This window comes from Dendropsophus ebraccatus, chromosome 1 (genome assembly GCF_027789765.1).
Source record: "Dendropsophus ebraccatus isolate aDenEbr1 chromosome 1, aDenEbr1.pat, whole genome shotgun sequence".
Taxonomy (NCBI): domain Eukaryota; kingdom Metazoa; phylum Chordata; class Amphibia; order Anura; family Hylidae; genus Dendropsophus; species Dendropsophus ebraccatus.
Window position 1 is genome coordinate 202,202,395 of NC_091454.1, and position 21,799 is coordinate 202,224,193.

General features: G+C 46.1%; 1 protein-coding gene across 1 annotated transcript in view; it reads left to right on the forward strand.

Moving 5' to 3' along the window:
• Positions 1-795: 795 nt before the first annotated feature.
• The window catches only part of PPP3CC (protein phosphatase 3 catalytic subunit gamma), a 36,385-nt gene continuing 15,381 nt past the window's right edge, over positions 796-21,799 (forward strand). The window contains exons 1-4 of the mRNA XM_069944621.1: positions 796-1,259; positions 14,680-14,877; positions 15,873-15,997; positions 19,823-19,934. Of these exons, the coding sequence (XP_069800722.1) occupies positions 1,205-1,259; positions 14,680-14,877; positions 15,873-15,997; positions 19,823-19,934 (490 nt within the window). The 5' untranslated portion in view covers positions 796-1,204. The remainder of the gene's footprint in view (positions 1,260-14,679; positions 14,878-15,872; positions 15,998-19,822; positions 19,935-21,799) is intronic.

Genomic DNA, 21,799 nt, shown 5'->3' on the forward strand with positions numbered 1-21,799 from the left:
ATGCTCCGGCTGGCGGAGGGTTAACGGGGCTGTCACTTACATACTCGCAGCAGGATGTAGTCAGCCCTCTGTATGATGTTCGAGGAGATAGGGGTCAGTGTGGCCCCTTTGTTCTGGGAGAAAAAAGCTGGCTGCAGTTTACCCCTACCAATAGAGAACATAGGAAAACTTGCCCATGCCCAACTTTCCTGTGTATGGGGAGGACAGGTGCTGGATGGAGCATGTCTTGATTTGAAAGTTTTGAAGCCAAAGCCGGGAATGGATTTGAAAAGAGGAGAAATCTCAGGCTTTCTTTTATGACCTTTTCTCTGTTTATAGTCTGTTCCTGGCTTTGGCTTCAAATCTTTGTCAGATAATCTTTCTGTGTAAATAGACCCTAAGAGTGTCCTTTGTTGCCCATAGCAACCAATCACAGCTCCGCCTTTAAATATTCATGAGTAAAATAAAAGCTGAGCTGTGATTGGTTGCTACAGACAATGAGCATTCCTATTATGAGACCTCCATGGTCTGAAACAGAAATTGTTGTTGCTCATAGCAACCAATCAGAGCACAGCTCTTATTTTTCACATGCAAAATGAAAGCTACACAGTGATTGGTTCATAAAGGGCCCGGACAGCCAATCAGATTCCGTTTTCTATTTTCCCAGCACAGGTTTTACCAGATAAAAGAAACGATCTGATTTGTTCTCACAGACAATACACCGAGCCTTACCCGGAATCGGCGACTTTCCCGTCAAGCTTAGGATTCTTTTTTTTTTTTTTTTAAATCCCCTGAGAAAGGTGCATTCTGGGAAACGTAGTTTAGAAGCGTGTGACGTAGGAGAAGGGGGTGTGTTCTGCGGGCGCGGTCCCGACGCCGGCAGGTGGGCGGGGGTACGCGCCCGAGATAGAGAGAGACTGTCATAAGCAGAGACAGCCCGGGGGAAAGACAGCAAGGGAGAGAGCGCTGTGCTATAGAATCTTATAGCTGGGTGTAGCTGCCAGGGACTAGCCGGAGCATTACCAGGGAGGAGGATGACATAGAGGAGAGAGATTATCAGCTGAGAAGAGACAGGCCTGGGCTGACAGCAATGTGAGGAGAGGCTGCCTGCTGGAGACAGTGACCGGGGCCTGCGTACACAGCCGTATACCTCACCGTCATCCCACATGGCGAGCAAGTGACGGACGCCAAGAGTGACACCGGCCGCCACCAGAGACGTCCCACCATGTCAGCACCACGGGCTCCCAACAAGCTGTCCAGCACAGAGCGTGCTGTCCGAGGTACCGCCACCTGACTGACCGCACCATGGCGCCACCCCATCGCTGACCTTATGACCGTATTCCAGTGACCCCCCCCTACCTGTGCATTTGTGTATTAGCGCATGCTGGGTGTTGTGGTTTTACGACAGCCGGAGAGCCAAAGATTGGGGAACACAAACCGATGATTGGCCAACATGACCGTCCATTGACGCCCATCCCAATAGAGTGTTCTGCTATAACACAGGTGTCAAACCGGTTGCCCTCCAGCTGTTGTAGAACTACAATTCCCATCCTGCCTGGACAGCCGAAGCTTTAGCTTCGGCTGTCCAGGCAGGGTGGGAATTGTAGTTCGGCACCAGCTGGCGAGCCATGAGTTTGACACCCCTGGTCCATAAGGACTAGGTTGGAATGATGGTGTAATGCCCCATTTCTCCTGATAGGGGGAGCAGCAGAGAGATTGACCAGGCAGGGTGGGAATTGTAGTTCGGCACCAGCTGGCGAGCCATGAGTTTGACACCCCTGGTCTATAAGGACTAGATTGGAATGATGGTGTAATGCCCCATTTCTCCTGATAGGGGGAGCAGCAGAGAGATTGACCCCCTCCCTAACTAATCACTGGAGGTCAGGTTAAGTCTCTGTCCAAAATGACGAATATTCAACAGCTCCCCCCCCCCCCCATCGCACAGTAGTGGGGTCCGTCAGTAGTGTCCGTCATATGACCGGACCATTCTATTGTAAGCCACCATCTAAGATTTCTCCACGCTGAGAGCGATTAGTATAAATGTATGCAGCAAGCTGAACCATTTCCTTGGGCAGGTCCTTCATGAATCTGTCCGTGTATTGGGAAATGATGGGAATGTCCATCTGACCTGACCCCTACTTGACCCTTACAGACACTGACCCTTGACTATCCCTAGTACTGTAGATGCTTCACAAACTTTTGCTGACCCCCGATGACCCCCACATGGCTGTCTACCATGCCTTGACCTTTGGTGACCACCATAGTTGTCATACCGAGGCCTTCTCCTTCTTTTATCTCTATAGTAGTTGGCTTATGTTGTGTGTATCCCATGTGGACCCCCATGGTCAGGACTATTACCTTACCCATTCTGTGAGAGGTTGTCACTCATGTCCTTTGCTCTATATACTATAGCTATCTCTTTGTGTTCTCTTGGCTGGTGGTATCTGCTCTCACATGGCTATTCCTAGCTCTTTACATCATGACCTTTCCTAGTTCCTAACCCATAGCAGTTCCTATTTGTCTAGTGTATCTCATGGTTGATCCTAGAGGTTCACCCCTGGCCATTCCTAGCATGCTGTTTCTTAGATAGTAACCAATAGCTCCTCCTTTGTGGTTAGTTTACACCAGTGCCCTTCGGCTGTCCAGGCATGATGGGAGTTGTAGTTTTGCCACAGATTGGGAAACACACCTTGATCAGTCCTTATTCCTTTCCCTTTGCCAGTTACCCATATCCAGTCTTATGCTGTTCCCTTTTTATGAGGTTATGTCACTGTTAGTTGTAGTTAGTCACCCATGGGTGTTCCTAGCAGTTTACGGCATGAGCTATGGCTCTGTTCATCTGGGACCAGAAGAACGGGAAAAAAAATAATTGACTTTAATAGGTTCGGTTGGGTTTCCGTCATGAAATGGCACTTACTACTTGTTTGTCCAGTTATTTGGACGGAAACTAAGCAGATGTGAACTAAGCCCGAGTCACTGACCTATTGGTTGAATTCAGTTCATGTAGAAACATAGAAGATTGTCGGCAGAAAAAGACCACTGGGTCCATCTAGTCTGCCCTTTTTTAGTATTTGTATGCTTATCCCAGGCAGGTTTACATTTTGTTACTATAGATTTACCAACCACATCTGCTGGAGGTTTGGTCCAAGTATTTACTACTCTTTCAGTAAAGTCATATTTTCTCATGTTGCTTCTGATCTTTCCCCCAGATAACTTCTCACTGTTTCTTCTTGTTCTTGAGCTCAGTTTTTTACTAAAAACACTTCCCTCCGGAACCTTATTTAGTTCTATAACATACTTTATTCAAATCTTTAAGTCTTTCCTGATATGTTTTATGACTTGACACCCTCCACCATTTTTGTAGCCCGTCTTTGGATCCGTTCTATTTGATCAATATCCTTTTTGTATGTGAGGTCTCCAGAATTGGACACAGTATTCCAGATGTGATGTCACTAGAGCTCTATATAGCGGGATCACAATCTCCCTCTTCCTGCTGGTTATACCTCTAGCTCTACAGCCCAGCATACTGTTATATATATACAGCCCAGCATACTGTTATATATACCGCCTGGTTGCACTGGTCACTTATTTTAAGGGTGTCAGAAATCACTGTCCCTAAATCCTTCTCTTCTGAAGTCTTTTCCAACACAGAACTGCCTATATGATACTCAGATAGAGGATTCCTCCTGCCCAAGTGCATTATTTTACATGTCCGGACCTAACATCTGACCCATGGCTGTTCTTCCCTGTTCCCATCTAGGTCGTGTCCCAGAGCCATTCTTCTCTGTTACCCCTAGAACATACCTTCTCCCCCATGGCCACTTCTAATAGTTTATTACTAGAGATGACCACAACTTGAACATGCTTTAGTCCAATCCTTTAAATTTGATTACCGGTGGCTGAAGAAGTTGGATGCACCCCTAGGAAATCTGGGAAGACACGCATACTCCCATAGGCCACAGTGTGTATCCATGTTTTCCAGGACTTCCTAGGGCTGCATCCAACTTCTTCAGCCACCGGTAATCAAATGCTGAGCATGCTCAAGATTCTCTCATCTCTATTTATTACCACTTGCCATTATTTCATGACACGGTCATTCGGGCAGCTGGTAGGCAGCCATCGTATGATCGGTTAGGATCCAAGAGGTTGTATCCTTAGAATGAAGGGGCTGCGTTGCTTTTCCCTTTGCACAGTGGTACACCAGCCACCCATAGTCTGGCCCCAATTCAAGTGAATGACCCTGACCGCATCAGAAAGAGAAGCAACTGTAGCACAGAGCTGCATTACCAGACACAACCTGTGCACAGATGGGGTGCTGTTTCCCTAGGATCGGTAGCGGTACATTCACCATGTCACTAATGTGCCTGCGATTGCCCATTGAAGTAAATGGGAAGAACTGCAATATTAGATAGAGTTGCAGCTGAATGTGTGGAGCTGTTCCTGGTAAGGTATAAGGAGGTATGGATGACAAGCGGATCAGTGGGGAGGCCAGGAGTTGGATCAGTAAAGGAATACACAGCCATATACTCCATTGGCCACCTTTCCCTGTACTTGGACAGTCACCATCTGGGTGTTGGCGCTATAAACCTTCCTCGAGGTATGGGTTACAGTAAGCAGAACACTGAAGCCTCTTGTTCTTCGTGGCTTCACACCTGCGCTCACATCTGCAGGCCGGGGATGCCGCATAGAATAACTGCACACAGATTTGCAAGGCAAAGTAGTGATTGTATAGTGAAGACTTATGGGACGTCGTGTAATGTCAGCTGGATCCTTCCTAACGTCTCTGGTAATGCATGGGCGCACACGGACACTGGTTTGTTCTGCCACTGTGGATATGACATTGTCAGCTCCTATCTGGGCAATGCCACTCACTCACTCAGCCCATGCACATAGGGAACACTAGGACCCTGGGCCATAACATTATCAGAGGGGAACCCTATAATAAGTGTAGGGGGCTCCCCCTGCCACTTGCTGACTTCAGAAGCTAGGACTACAATAAAGTCAGCCGTACAATCCCTTTAAGCTATGCTGAATGGGTGAGGGCGTTCTCAGAAGAGCGGCAGATGTGGTATAACCTGTGTGCTCGGACAGGCTTCTGGATAACCAATGGAGCATTATTGCACTGACTACAGCCTGATCTGACTACTGGCATCATAATATAGTCATGTGTGTGAGTAAATAATGGATAAAGGTCAGGTGAGCTGTATATTCCATATGGAGACCTCCACTATGTGGGGACATCTGTGAATTATGAGCACAATGAATGATATGCTACATATACACTATGGCCATGCGCCACACATACACTATGGCCATGCGCCACACATACACTATGGCCATGCGCCACACATACACTATGGCCATGCGCCACACATACACTATGGCCATGCGCCACACATACACTATGGCCATGCGCCACACATACACTATGGCCATGCGCCACACAGACACTATAAAACCTGCTCAGTTTCCTCTGCAGGATTTTACCTTTCAGGTTCTTGGTTATTCCTATCTGCAGTGACATTGGTGATGCATGCGGTGATTATTGGCTATACCGGCTAGTTGTTACCCAGTGTAATATACCCAGCGATCAGCTGAGTGACTGCCGGGATGCTGCGTTCCTATAGATCATCGTTGTAAATAGGATGTGTGGCTGACAGTGATGTGAGGCACAGGTGACAAACATACCGCTCTCCAGCTGTTGCCAAACTACAATTCCCATCATGACTGTCCAGGAATAATGGGAATTGTAGTTTTGCAACAGCAGGAGGGCGGTATGTGTGACACCACTATGTAGGGCTGCACAAGTGGAATCCAGCAATTATTTTCCATCATGGAGCCATGTAAAAGGCTTACTAATGGAAAACTAATAGTCTGGCCACACGAGGGATACATTTTGGCTTAACCTGATGATGTTGGAGGATCTGGCCAACCATCGAATGAGTATGAGAGCCTCCTCATAGATCGGGCATATTGGCTTTCAGCCGCCTGTAAATGAGCAGTGATCCCAGTGATCACAAGGCTCGCAGAATGTATGTACGAGTCGGCTGACAATTATCTGAGGGACTAGATGTGAACAGAGTCTGATAAATGAGGACATTAGACTTTCACAGGTTATTTTTATTATAGCCCATCTGCTGCGTTCCCTGGGGTCAGCCAAGGACTGTGACGTTCAGTAGCATCATCTAATCTTATAAATTGTATGCGTTCCGGGCCCGGTCCTGTTACATCAGCCGGCCATCACCTCTGCTTTGCATCAGGACGGGATCTGCTGGTGCGTGCAGGTTCCTGACAGGTCCGTCTCATTACAGGCAGAGATATCATCACATCTGAGTTCATTTTCCCTGGAAGCCATCCAGCCAGACAGGAACCCGCGAGTTCCTATCACATTAGAATTTTCTTTCGGATGAAAGTCTGTGCACGCCTTGTCAGATCTGACCTAGTTTTCCTCTAAATTGCCTGTGTTTCCTATACGCTGAGGCGCAGGTAGGCCACATACTGTATAAGATGACTATCCCAAAGACGCTTCTCAGCAGGGTAATCTAGCAGCTCTCTGTCCCTGATCAGGGATCTCCCTCCCCCTCCTGACTCACTAATAGGATTTCCTGCCCTCCTCCCCCACACGCAGCGGCTTTGCTCTGAGGTGTGTGTGTGTGGCGCGGCTTTAAAGTGTCTCTGTCCCTACCTAATCCTCCACCTGGTGGGACAGATGCAGCATGGGGACAGGTAAAAGCCAGCCAACCCGTGACGGGGGCACCACGGAGGTACAGGCTGAGGAGGAGGAAAGGATCCTCGTCACTCCGCCTCCCGTGGCCCCAGAAGCTGCAAGGGGAGCATCCGGTATGGGGTAAATTTGGGGTGAAGTAGTGGGGGCAGCCTGCGCCCTCATCTCCCTATTGCTTTCCTAGTAGATGGCGGTAGGATACTGCACCCATCATTGGTGTAGACTGCAGTGCCTAAGACGTAATGCTTCTCCCATGCACTTCTATTAGCTATAGCGCTGTGTATTAGGGGGGCATGAGACCATGATGAGCAGGTATGGGAAGCCTGACACGTTCCCTGTTTGTGGCATGGGCACGGCCAGTGTCAACCAGTTTATTGATCTTCTGACATTATATCTTCTTTATGGCCGTCACAGAGCCATAAAACCACTCTTATCGGCCACAGCAATGTGTCATTCCTGTTCCTTTTCATGAGACGATTGTCACGGGAACATCACTGTCAGCGAAGTCTGATGGTCCACCATGTCTGATATGGCTATAGTCTGAATTTATTGTTATAAATATATGGTCTGTGTCTATATATGCTGATTTGGCCCATACGGTCCGTCAGACATTGTTACTATCTCGTGTAAGGTCAGCGTTAGGGGGGGGGGAGAGTACGGTGCCATGTGGATGAGGAACGTCTTTGTATGTAATGTTAGTATAAAAAGGGTTAATATCCAAAGATGAAAAGTTATTCTCTATCCTCAGTAGCTGCTGGGTGGGGTCTGACTGCTGGGATCCCCCCTGACCATAAGAAAAGTGGCCCCACCCGAGTGAATGTGGCTGCAGTGGGCATGCTCGGCCATTGCTTCTCTGTAGGAGATGCAGAGTTTAGTGCCAGGCAATGTCCTATACACCACAGATGGGTGCACGTTGGTGATCCACTTATTTGGGGGTCAGTTACCCTTCATTCTCATTATTGCTGGGATCTACACTGATTGTCCAGTTTTCCCTTTATCCTGTTGATACATGGGGGCACATGTCCATTTTCCGGTCTATGTATTGGATTCCTTTTTTTATTTAAAGGGGTCATCCAGGATTTTTTTCTCCTTAGGATAGGCCATCAGTATGCAGTTGTTGGGGGTCTGACTCCCTGCCGATCAGCTGATTTAAGGGGTCGCAACTCTTATGTGAGTGCTACCCTCTTTTTTTATTTTTTTTTCCTATTAGGCCCTGCTCCATTACCTGGGTGGTGCTTGCACCAGCCATCATTGAAGTGAATAGAGCCTACGGTCAGAAGGATATTGATATCCTATATTAAGGCTTCCTGTACACAACTATATTTTGCAGTCAGTAATGGTGGATCTGTATATAGGTCCTGGTATAGTCTATGGGCCTGTGGATGCCATGGTCCATGCATTATCATGGAAACTTCACTGTGCACGATCCATGATCACGGTGAGCACATGTCTGTGTTCTTCCCACAAAAATGGAACATACAGTTCAGCATGAAGGAGGCAAATACATAATACTGAGGGAAGGCAGGGATTAACCCCTTCCCATCTAGCAAGTACATTCTGCTCTGTCACTGCACTGCCTGTGAAGGTCCACACCGAGTCGCGCCATATGAGTAAGTGGCCAGAACTATTTTATATCCATACGACTGCTGGTCACCAGATCTGTTGCTGTATACACTATATATCATGTATCACATACATCCTGTACTCTAACCAACTCCCTTATACTGTATTCAGATCAACCATAACAAAAAGAAGTGAATAACATTGATGACAGTGGCGCCTGTTAAGGGGTGAGATACTGAAGTTGATGTTTTGGAAGCAGGAAAAATGGGGAAGAGTAAGGATGTTGTGATGGGCAGACTATTGGGTCAAAACATCTCTAAACAGTAGGGGGGTGTCCCTAGTATCCAGTGGTTAGCACCAACCAGAAGAGGTGAAAGGAAGGACAACGAGGAACCAGGTACGGGGTTATAGGCGCCCAAGGCCTATTGATGTATGTTGTGGAAAGACTAGCCCACCTAGTGTTGACCCCATAAATTTCTGGCACACATACAGGACAGGAGAGGCTGGCTTTCAAGAGCGTACAATCCATTAGAAAATATGGTTTTGAAAAATGCAGGAGAGAGAAAGTACTTGAGTCGGAGGGGGAGTAAGTAGTGTCCCACTGTCACTTATCTCTAGATAAAACAGTTGGACAGATGCTAAACTGTTGAAAGATCCAGAAAAAAAAAAATCTAAGGCCATCTTAAAGCTATCCGTTGGTTCTACTTTCTATCTGTTTCTACAGACCTGTATCATTACAGCATTGGTTGACCAGTTATTGACCACCAACGATATGAGGGGAAAAAATAGCCCAGTCTTACCTTTCCATCATAATATTTCTAATGTATGCAATGGAGAGGTGCAATTAGGAGCTGTGCCGCTAACCTAGAAAAAAAACCTCTGTCAAAGGGTCTCTATAGAGGGGCTGTGGAGTTGTAGATGTTACTGAACGTATGACATTGCACGCTGGATGCATTGCTGGCAGTGTACTCGGCACTGTAGCCAGACCTGGCGGGGGATCTACTTTACCTGGTCCAGGTCTACATTGGATGTGCTGCAAGCGTCTAACACTTCCCTGGCAGAGACTTGGAGGATCTGTAGCTGGCATTGGTAAGATTATAGCACCTTTAGCTGCTGGGCCTGCAATCTTCTGACTGCTCAGGAGAGACGTGTCCTAGTTATCTGGATCACTTGGGTGCAGCGAGGGGGGGGGGGGGGCACTGTATCGTATCACTGGACATCTCAACTATGGACACTATATCTGTGTGTATATTTATCAACATCTGTCCACACTTGCCACCAGCCTATAACCTTGAGGAACAGGTGCAGCGTTCACTGACCTCAGAGCAGCAGATCTTTACACTGTGCCACTTATGTTTTGCCTCTATATACCGTCAGACTTTGCTGAGGAATATTTTACTTGCCTATATGCGTGACGTAAATTTAGGGTAAGGGTTTCTCAGCCTGGTGAAATTACATCATAGGGGAACCTTTAAAAGAACACTTTAAAGTGTACCTGTTATATAGATAGAGTTAAAGGGGTACTCCGGGCTGGGATCATTTCTAGTGTATGGCCGGGGAGGCCTCTAAATCTACCCCCTCCCCGGCCGTACAATAAAAAGGACCCCAGCCCAGAGTGCCCCTTTAACCCTTCATAGTGGTGATTTTAGCGCCTCCTCTGCTGTTATGGAGAGTCCCCTCCATTGTGCACTGCTATTTCTCATTCTCTCTGAACTTGCCAGCAGTACACACACAGGGACTTTCTTTTCCTTAGTTGTCTGGCCAAACCACATCACACCATCCACTTACTGCCATGTCAGAACATAGGTATAAGTGCACTGGATTGAAAAAGAGGAACTATGCTCGGGAATGGTTTATAGTACATTTTTGTAGAGGGCATGCATGGGAAGAAGGGGTTACTGATGCATTGGGTTTGCAAGTTGCTGTGTGAGCAGAAATTAAAGAAACAGCAGCACTACAAGGAAGGGGTTACACTGAACTGCTGCCTACATGAGAGGGAAGCCTGGATTTACCTTTCAGGGGCAGTAAGTATGCTCTGGAGGAGGAGCTTTTCCTTGCTCTTTCTAGTGATTGATCGATGGGGGTCTCCAACATTACATTGTGATATATTGTGGTTTCCAGTGCCAACTAGCAGAATTATGAATATAGCTGTAGCACAGGATGTAACTCAGGATCAGTACAGGATAAGTAATGCATGTACAAAGTGACTGTGCCAGCAGAATAGTGAATGCAGCTCTGGAGTATAATACAAGATAGGTAATTTATATACACAGTAATCCCACCAGCGGAAATTTGAGTGCAGCTCTGGAGTATAATACAGGATGTAACTCAGGATCAGTAATTTAAAGTATATACACAGTGACCCCACCAGTATAATAGTAAGTGCAGCTCTGGAGTATAATACAGGATGTAACTCAGGATCAGTACAGGATAAGTAATGTAATGTATGTACACAGTGACCCCACCAGCAGAATAGTGAGTGCAGCTCTGGAGTATAATACAGGATGTAACTCAGGATCAGTACAGGATAAGTAATGTAATGTATGTACACAGTGACCCCACCAGCAGAATAGTGAGTGCAGCTCTGGAGTATAATACAGGATATAACTCAGGATCAGTAATGTAATGTATGTACACAGTGACCCCACCAGCAGAATAGTGAGTGCAGCTCTGGGGTATAATACAGGATATAACTCAGGATCAGTACAGTGACCCCACCACTGTCTGTACCGTCTGTGTTGCCCATAGCAACCAATCACTGCACGTTTCATTTTTCATGATCTCTAGAAATGAAAGTTCCCCCGTGATTGGTTGCTATTGGCAACCAGGAGAGTCTTGTGTATCTTCTGCCCCGGTGCATTGCCTGGGGCTGTCCTTAGCGGCGGGCTCAGCAGTGGTTTGGTGATGAAAGGGTTACAGTGCGTGTTCTGGTGTTTATCTGGGATGTACAGCTCTATCCCACACACATAGAGTGTGCGGCGGTGCGGGCAGCCATGTCTTGTGGGGGCTGATTCTCTCCCTGCCATGTAATTAGCACTCTGCTCCTCACACACTGACAGCCCCTTGGCATTGCCACAGAAACTGCACAGACAGACCCTATATTTGGGAATACTGTGTTCCTCAGCACCAGCAGGCACCGTGTGTGTATGTGAGTTATGTGTGCACTCTATGGAGATCACAGCCATTCTTCTGGTGTCTGCATCTCCCTTCATTATTCCATTACAGAGATTATTCTCCACAAAGACAATGCTAAACGGATACATCGCTTATAAAGGTTTCATATAGTAAGAATCAGGATGGCAATGACCGCCTCTGGTGTATATATATTACGTATATCATAGGTCTGTATCTAAGTGTATAGGACACAGTCTCCGGTATGTATGTGTGTGTGTGTATGTATATGTATATGTGTGTGTGTATCATAGGTCTGTATCTAAGTGTATAGGACACAGTCTCCGGTATGTATGTGTGTGTGTGTATGTATATGTATATGTGTGTGTGTATCATAGGTCTGTATCTAAGTGTATAGGACACAGTCTCCGGTATGTATGTGTGTGTGTGTGTGTGTATGTATATGTATATGTATGTGTGTATCATAGGTCTGTATCTAAGTGTATAGGACACAGTCTCCGGTATGTATGTGTGTGTGTGTATGTATATGTATATGTGTGTGTGTGTATGTATATATACACACAGTGGTGCCTTGGATTAGGAGCATAATTCGTTCCGGGACCGCGCTTGTAATCCAAATCCACTCTTAAACCAAAGCAAATTTTCCCATAAGAAATCATAAAAATGCCGACAATTGGTTCCACACCCCCAAAATAATGATTTATTATTCTGTATAACATGTAAAACAGCAGAATATGTGATATTATAAGTTACTGTACAGTAATGGAGAGGATGGGAAACACAAGGACTGACAGAGACTGCAGGGAGCATGAAGGAATGAGCAGGGCAGATGTGGGCACATACATGCAGCGCTCTCTGTCCGGGGAGAGAGGGGTTACAGCTATGGAGAGATTACCCCCACAGTCCTGTCCCCTGATGTAAGCCCCAGCCTGATGTGTATCTGCTATGATTTGGAAGGTGAGGGAGACTCCCTGGGTCAGAGTACAGGGCTGTAGACCCCGCTATGCAGACCATGCCCCTCCCCTGCTCCACCTCCCACCCAGTACAGGGAGCTCTTAAACCAAAGCAATGCTCTTAAACCAAGTCATAATTTTAAAAAACTGTGAGCTCTTAAACCAAAACGCTCTTAAACAAAGTTACTCTTAAACCAAGGTACCACTGTGTGTGTGTGTGTGTGTGTGTGTGTGTGTGTGTATATATGTGTGTGTGTGTGTGTGTGTGTATACTGTTTTTAAGCCAGGTACCCTCATGTGATGAGATGTTCCCGCCGAGTACCCCCAAGGATGCAATCAGTTATAAGCAATGATTAAAGGCCAGTAATAATGCTTAAAGGGAACCTGTCACCCCCACCGTGCCGGAATGACAGGCTCCCGACCCCCCCGTTAGAGCCCCCTATACTGACCTAATCCCGCCGGGACCCGCTTCTGGAGATGGTCGGGTCACGGAGATATCGGCGCCCCAAGCCCGGCACGCGCGCTCTTCAGATGAGTCCAACGCTCATAGAGAATGACGGAGAGCTGGACTCTTCTGTCATTCTCTATGAGTGTTGGACTCATCTGAGGAGCGCGCGCCGGGCGCCGATATCTCCGTTACCCAACCATCTCCAGAAACGGGACCCGGCGGCATTAGGTGAGTATAGGGTGCTCTAACGGGGGGTCGGGAGCCTGTCACCCCGTCACCGGGGGTGACAGGTTCTCTTTAAGTACTTTCAAATAATATTTCCCCCTGTATCCAGCTATAGTGCCCCCTGTAGCCAAGTATACCCCCTTAAGTCACATACAATGCCCCCTGTAGCTGAGTATTCCCCCTGTAGTCACATACAATGCCCCCTGTAGCAAAGTATACCCCCTGTAGTCACATACGATGCCCCCTGTAGCAATGTATACCCCCTGTAGTCACATACAATGCCCCCTGTAGCAAAGTATACCCCCATACGATGCACACTGTAGCCAAGTTTACCCCCTGTAGTCACATACGATGCCCACTGTAGCCAAGTATACTCCCTGTATCCAGGTATTCCCCCTGCATTCATGTATGCTCCTTGTAGTTAGGTATGCCTCCTGCAACCAGAGTTTTCCCTTTTATCCAGGTATGCCCCCTCAGCCGGATACAATCTCCCCTACAGACAGGTATTTCCCCTCAGTTCATGTATGCTCCGTGTAGCAAAATATATTGTTGCCCCCTGGAGCCAGATATCCCCCATGTAGCCAGATTTGCCCCTGTGGTCAAGTATTTCCCCTGCAAACAGGTATGTTTTCTGCAACCAGATATCCCCCCTTATATCCAGGTATGCCCCCTATAGCCAGATTTGCCCCTTGGTTGTGTATGTATGTATGTATATATATTATATAATATATATAGAAAAAAGGGAAAATTTTGCAGCACCTCTATGCCTCTGTTTACACTGTAGGTGGCACGCAGCATGTGGCTTAAGTACAGACAAAAAACAGAAAGTGCAACAGCAACCTACAGATGCAAGTGCTTACCTTACATAGTCCCCCCAGTGTGCACACGATAAACACCTGCTATATAGATATAAAAAAATGGGGATCTTAGCAAACTATTTGATCAAACAGAATGTACCATGTCACCACGTTAAGGCGTCCTCAGAGACATGGTCCCTACTCTAGCATTCTCACACTAGCAATGGCCTCTCCTGGGCTACATAAGCCTACAACTGGGCAGATAGGATACGTTGTTAGATGCTGGCAAAACTAGCATGCAGCCATGTCCTTGCACGAAAAGCAAATGAGATCTTTTTCAAATGAGTGCCACATACCCCCTCAGCCTGTGCTGTGTACCCCCTGTGGTATGTGTACTGCAGGGTGACAAACAGTGATCTATACAATAGGACTGTTCCCTGGCCTGTATCTCAGTATATAGGACCCAGGGTCTGATATATATATATATATATATATATATATATATATATATATATATACATACACTATATATATTAGGACTGTTCTCTAGCCTGTATCTCAGTATATAGTACACAGTCTCTGGTATATATATATCATCTATATAATAGGACTGTTCTGTCCTCTGTATCTTCGTATATAGGACACAGTCTCTGGTATATATATGGTGTATGTATATATCTCTATATGTAACAGTACTGTTCTCTAGTGAGTGTATACATACTGTACATCTATATCCAGGTAAAGCATAGTGAATATTGTACTTTACGACCAGTTGGTACCCATCCATAACCCCCATAATCCCCCTCTCTGTGACGTCTTGCAGGTACTGTCTTCACTGTTGCACTTTGTGTCTTGCAGCTGTCCCTTTCCCTCCCACCCGGCGGCTGGCTATGAATGAGGTGTTTGTGGAGGGCCGTCCTCAGCTGGAGACTTTGAAGAACCACTTGGCCAAGGAGGGGAGACTGGAGGAAGAAGTGGCTCTACGTATCATCCGAGAAGGAGCTGCCATTCTACGACATGAAAAAACAATGCTGGAGGTGGAGGCTCCCATCACGGGCAAGTCAGCCATTGTTCTTTAACTGGAAATAAAGCGACAAGAGATCAGATTCTCTTATCCAGTAACTGAGTACAGATATAGAATTAGGAATATATAGAATGAGGTTTGCCAGCTCCATAATGCTTTGCGTCACGACCCACGGGATCTGCTTACAGTTTGTTCTGCCTTAGGCAGTAAGACTGGTGCCACTCGAGCATATGTCCCCATTTATTATGCAAAACGAACCATTGTGGGGAATGCAACGGCATTACTATATCCTACATGCGCCAGATGTCAGTCCTCTTTATAGCACCGCTGCGGCTGCTGAAGATTGACTGTCATCTATTGCATGCTGCAGCTCCGACACCGCTTTTCTCCCTCACATCTCAGTATTGGGACGTATGCCTGTCTGCCGCTTCCCCTCCCCCCGGAGCAGCTGCTGGTTTTCTCAGCATTCGCTGCTTAGTGATATAATAAATGTAAGAAACAAAAAATTCTATTGAGGAGGCATCACCGCCCCCTTTCTCCAGCTTCGCTACCCTAGGTGCCAGAGCTGGTTCAGTATGCCAGCGCCTGATAGGTCATCCAAACCAGGACAGGTGGGCACCTATTCCAGCCAAGAAGGCCCCCCCCCCTTCTGATCAATGCTATTTAGGGGTCAGATATAGGCGAAGAATGATTTATATACTAAGACCCCTACAATAAGCAGTGAAATCTGTTCTTTTTCCTTTGACTTAATAAACCTTTATGTTAATAATCTCACAATTGTTAGCACAAATCTCTGTCGCCGCGGTGCAGAAATCTGCTCATATGCATTGCAAAACACAGTGGGGACGTACAGAGGAGCTGATCAAAAGGAGAACTATGCTGGAGGGATGCCAGGATCTTACTAGTTGCTACGGGCAACACAACCCGTTTTCCTCAGAACGTGGTTTTTTTTTTTTTTTTTCTTCCTCCTGATGATTTCTGGTACGTCTCATTGCTCTGACGCTTTCTCTCTCTTCTTGTATTGCAGTGTGTGGAGATATTCACGGACAGTTCTTTGACCTCATGAAGCTGTTTGAGGTTGGAGGTTCCCCTCATACTACACGCTACCTCTTCTTAGGGGACTACGTAGATCGGGGATACTTCAGTATAGAGGTTGGTTCGCTAGGTTATTAGAACAGAAGATCAGTAGTTGGTTATTATCTGGATTTGGGGCTTCATACATCAATGCAAATAGATATTTGAATGCTTATTTGCTTAGTGAGAAGAACATAGAGGGCATATATGTGACACACACAGCAAGGCATTCATACAGGAACGTGAACTGTTGTATTACCTGTCAATACTCCTGACCTGATCTTAGCATTCGGCTTTGCTCTAATATTCCTCCCAAAAACATTATTGCGTTATTAAACAGTATTCACCAAGCTGTAAAAACTTGCAATTGGTTATAATAGTGTTCTGTGGGCTCCGGCACTTTAGAAGCTCACTCACCTCATCTAGCCCTGAAAATCGTCATCCTGCCTTCTCGCTCCTTGTTTGTCGCCCCCCCCATCTAAGACGTGGATCACGTGTCCTCCGTCTCAGCATTGGGTTGGGTCGTAAGCACTTACCAGGCCCATGGACCAATCCAGAGCCCTGATGTCAGTGGTGGCCAGGTTACCACCACTAATGCCGACACACTGCAGAGACAGAGGACAGCTGTTTCATGTCTCTAATGGGAGGGGGACAGAGGAAGGAGTGCCTTTCCCTGATCCCAGGGTTGTAGTCCCAGTGCAGGTTACGAGTTGTACCCCAGAAGCCCGCACAAGACCCATGTACATCCTCCCCTGCCTGACCTCTCCAGCATGCCAGGAGATGTCTTCAGTATAGTCATGGCAAGACGAAAACTTTAAATGGATGAACAAAGTCACAGAGGAGCATGGTAGAGCTATGAATATTATGGGAATAAAACCAGGGGGCTTTAGGATATATATATTTTTTTTTTCAAATGCCATGGGTGGAATACCCCTTAAAAATATAAATGAATTAAAGGGGTTATCCAGGGAGCAGAGAAGGTCCTACCTATTGTCCTTCTAGACGCCTCAGAATTATGCCTTACAAGACTGGGGGGGGGGGGGGGGTGTTGTATGTCCTAAGCATCGAATGCTGGCAATGTTCAGTAGCTGTCTGATGCAGCAACATTGGGCAGCTGTTGGACGTTGTGTGCATTACGACAGCCACTACCCCTCTCGTCTTAGAAGGTATACACACCACCAGATGAAGGAAGTGGAGCAACAGAGAGCAGAACAGGCAGGACCTTGCTTCCCCTCAGATATCCCCTTTAACAGCCGACTGTCACCTTTGTGGAAGGGGGCATCCCTGCACTGTAAGGATAATAATATTTCTTAATTTATATAGCCTCAACTGATCCTGCAGCATTTCACATAAATTGTCAATTTGGTCCCAGCAGTGAGAGGAGCAACAATAATATAAATAATAATATAAATAATAATAATAATTCTTTATTTGTGTAGGGACGGACACCCCCCTAACTGGTGACACCCAGTTGTCAATTTATTCATATATTCTCAGGAGGAGTAACTTAATTTGCACAGAATTTCAAGGGGGGTCTGCATTGCAGACTCCGCATGAAATTCTGCATAAATCCCAAGTGTGAACTGACCCTTATACAGACATGTCAGGAAAGCCTACTGATAAGCGTGGTTTACAGGTAATATTTTGGGTTCAGACAAAAACTTTCTGTTGGTTGTGAACCCACTCATGGGTCCAAAATATTATGTGTGAGCCCAGGCTTATACTGGCCTATGTATACCTAGACATTTGCAGCCTTAAAGGGGCTATCCACCCTTTAAAATATGTTTAATAAGAGGCTTAAATGTCATAAACCTACATTATAACTTTACAATCCCGTGCAGAAGCTGAGACTTTGTTTACTAGGAGCCAACATGTGACCACTGCAGCCAATCAGAAGTGCCGTACTACTGGCATCATGGCTCCCATCACTGAATGGTACTGCACATGACTACTGATTTAAAATAGGCCAAGTAGGGGTGTGGGATACTGGCATGTGGCTGCACTGAATGACTACAGGGGATGCCCTTTGAGACATTTAAAGGGGTAGTTGAGTGGGTTATATGGCAGCAGTTTTACCTACATTTTCAACCCTTTTGTTGCCGGGACAGTTATCACACTTGACAACTACAAATAAATATTGAATTATAGAAGAAAAAGTAAAGGTAAATCTAAAGGTAGGCACCCAGGACATTGTTGAACCTCCCCCGTGTCATATAAGACTGTACAGGGGGAAAGATGATAGGAAAAGACAGGTAATACCATGAAGCTTCACTGCAGTCACTACAGACTGTGAAGAGGGAAAAATGACAGCAACAGGCTGGGATCTCAAGATATCTCTCGTTGTTACCAAGTCAGTTGTACCCACCCGGTACATGCGGATGATGATGATGATGTAGCTATAGTTCTCTCTATAGACTTCTTTGTGCTATTAGAGCCGTTATTGTTAGTAGAGCCGCTCACTGACAGGTCTGACCAGTGGGTCCTTATACACATCCTATAGACGCCTTTGTTTGAATCGGCACAGCTCAAGGCCGCCGCACTTTAAGTCTCCACACGGTTCTCTGCTGTAAATACATAGCCTCACGTACTTGTACTGAGCAGGAGTTACATAATGTTTTCTTCCCTTGTCACATCCAATGATGCATTCACAATGATACCGCTTTTCCTGTTTACTTTCAGGCTGCATAACATCATCTGCTTATTTGCGGCTCCTGCTGCTTCAGTGTTTTTAATTGCTGTATGAGATATATAACGCTTCCACCAGTCACTGTACAGTCACTACAGGATCACATCTGGTCTGCTAGTCCCTGCACAGTGCCGATGGTGCTGCTGGCGGTCTCCATATCAATACTGAATACATCACTGATGGTGCATAGAATAAAAGACTAATATACTTTATATATTGCAACATTCCATATTCCAACCAATTGCTGTGAGCAGGATATAGGCCACCAACTACAGAAGCCTAAAGTCATATTGCTCTGGGACCCCACTGATCCTGAAATTATAGGAGCCAAGTTTTAGGGCCCTATTACATGGAGCAATATTGGCCGATTATCGCTCTGTGCAATAGAAACAACGATCAGCCGATGAAATTATCATCAGCTGATTATTGGTTTAGGTTTGGACCTAAAATCGTCCGGGACCGACCACTTAGCGATGGGCAGCCGACTGCTAACGATTGCCCAAACCCCTGATACCTAAGGCCCGGTCATTTAAGTAAACGAGCGCTGATCTGCTAGATCGTCGTGCATTTACTGGACCTATTAGACTGCCCGAATCGGGCAGGAAGGGCTGCGTAGACATCGTTAGTGATGTCCATGCAGCTCTTCCCCCAAACACTTGTCTGTGATTGGCTGAGCGGTCTGTCAGCTGACAGGTATCAGGTGTTTGGGCAAGGGCTGCATGGACATCGCTAATGATGTCCATGCAGCCCTTAATGCACAACTGCAGCCATCTGTACATCTGTACAGCCTTCATTGTCAGGGTCCTAGAGGTCAGAAATCATAAAATAAAATGATAGCATATCCCAGATAATTCCTTTAGCAGCTTCCTGTTAGATTATGCTATTATTTTTCCTGGGATCTGCCAGCCCCCTTCATGTGTTTTAGTAAATACTTCACTCGGATCATCCATCAGAATAGTATGGAGATGCAGGAAAATCTGACACACTTGCACATTGAGGTTAATCCTGCCAGTTATTCATGAATCACCCACATGTTCTGTGGAGCAGTACAGTCAGGAGACAGGAATTACATACAGATTATGACTGCAAAGTGATGAAGCCTGAGGAAAGAGGATCTGTACCATAGAGCTTACGATCTAACGCACCTGCAACTGATCTTGCATTACTTTTTACCATACACATTGCAATTGTAACCTACTCCTTTGTGTCTCCTCTAGTGTGTCCTCTACCTCTGGAGCTTGAAAATTATCCACCCCAAAACCCTGTTCTTGTTGCGAGGGAACCACGAGTGCCGGCACTTGACAGAGTATTTCACCTTCAAGCAAGAATGTGAGTGATATGTTCAGTACTTGTCATAGACCTGTACAGGATCGACGGGTGACTTTGACTTTTGTGTGTGTGTATGTATATGTGTGTGTGTATATATATGTATATGTATATATATATATATATATATATATATATATATATATATATATATATAAAAATATGTGTGTGTGTTCTGTCCATCATGTAGAAAATAGTTTATGGGTATAAGTACTGCCCATCATATAGTAAATGGTTTAAAGTGATACTGTCACCCCTCTTACACTCCCATCATTTCATCAGTGGAAAGTGTCACCTAGGCGTGGTCTCACAGCAGTTGGGCTACATTTCCTGGCTGGGGAGAGTGCCCAGTTGTCATGAAGCCCCGCCCAGGTGACACTTTCCACTGGTGAAAAGAAACGATTTTAGAGCAAAAGGAAGACACAGACTTATAGTATTATACAGGTATATATATCAAATGTGCAGCATCTAAGCTTGTGGATGGTGTGGAGAACCGCACGTAGAGTAAGGGAGGGGGGGTGACAATATCACTTTAAGGGTGTCTTCACACGTACCGGATCCGCAGCGGATTTCACGCTGCACGTTTGCAGCTAAATCTGCTGCGGATCCTGGTAGTGTGAAGGTCTATGGATTAACATATCCGCAGCAGATTTTTCATTCCACTGCGGATATGTGAGCCGGCTTCTTTAACACCCTGCAGACCCCTGCATGAAGCATACATTACCTGCTCAGCACCGCAGCTGTGTGTGAGGCTCCCAACTCCCCATCAGCCAATCAGTGCTGCGGGGGGGTTAAAGGGGCCGAGTCACATACTGGCAGTGGAATAAAAATTCTGCTGCGGGTATGTGACCCATTCACTTAACACTACCAGGATTCGCAACAGATTTCGTTGCAAACTCGCAGCGTGAATTCCGCTGCGGATCTGGTACGTGTGAAGCTACCCTAAGGATAGTTCAGCCACATTGTCACTATCAAGGGGTAAAATAATATTGGATAACCCTGACACCTGGAATAGGCTGCATTCACATTTCATGGGTTCTGCCTGAGTACATTTATAGTACTTTCAGTCTAATCTGTTTTTCTGCTTTCTTGTTAATATGGCTGATGATAATGGGGTTCGGCACAGGTCAAGGCGAAAGACTTAATATGTAGGTGGTACACTTGTACCGCCGCTGATGTGAAAACAGCAGAGGAACAATAGGATGAGCACCTAGCTTACAGCAATGCCAACAATGAAACATGCTCCCTTTATAGTGGTGCTCCCTTTTTGCTGCTATATGCGGCTGTTACATCTGTGATCCGCAGTTGGCGGCTTTTGAGCTGTTGTTGGGATTTGTAGTTCCACGATAGTTGGAGGGGAACATAATGGGGCACATTTGTTAATGTACAGGTACGCCGGTCTTAAATCAAGTCCTGCCCCCCATTCAGAGAAGCGGACCACAGGAGCAGCCCTGGAGCCTGGATAGGTAATGTATATAGTTTAAGCAAGGGCTGCAAGGACCTCGGTAACAATGTCCTTGCAGCCCTTGTTAAACGATTATTGGGCTGTGTAATAGGCCCAGGAAACGAGCGCCGATCTAGCAGATCAGTGCTTGTTTACAGTTGTTATCAGGCCCCTATCGGCCCGTGTGTGATACCACCCTAAGGGTCCATTTACACAGAAAGATTATCTGACAGAATATCTGCCAAAGATTTGAAACCAAAGCCAGAAACAGACTATAAACAGAGATCAGGTCATAAAGGAAAGCCTGAGATTTTTCCTCTTTTCAAATCCATTCCTGGCTTTGGCTTAGAATCTTTGGCAGATCTACGAGCGATTTTTAAATCGTTGCCTGCAATTACACAGAACGATTATCGTTTAAATTCAA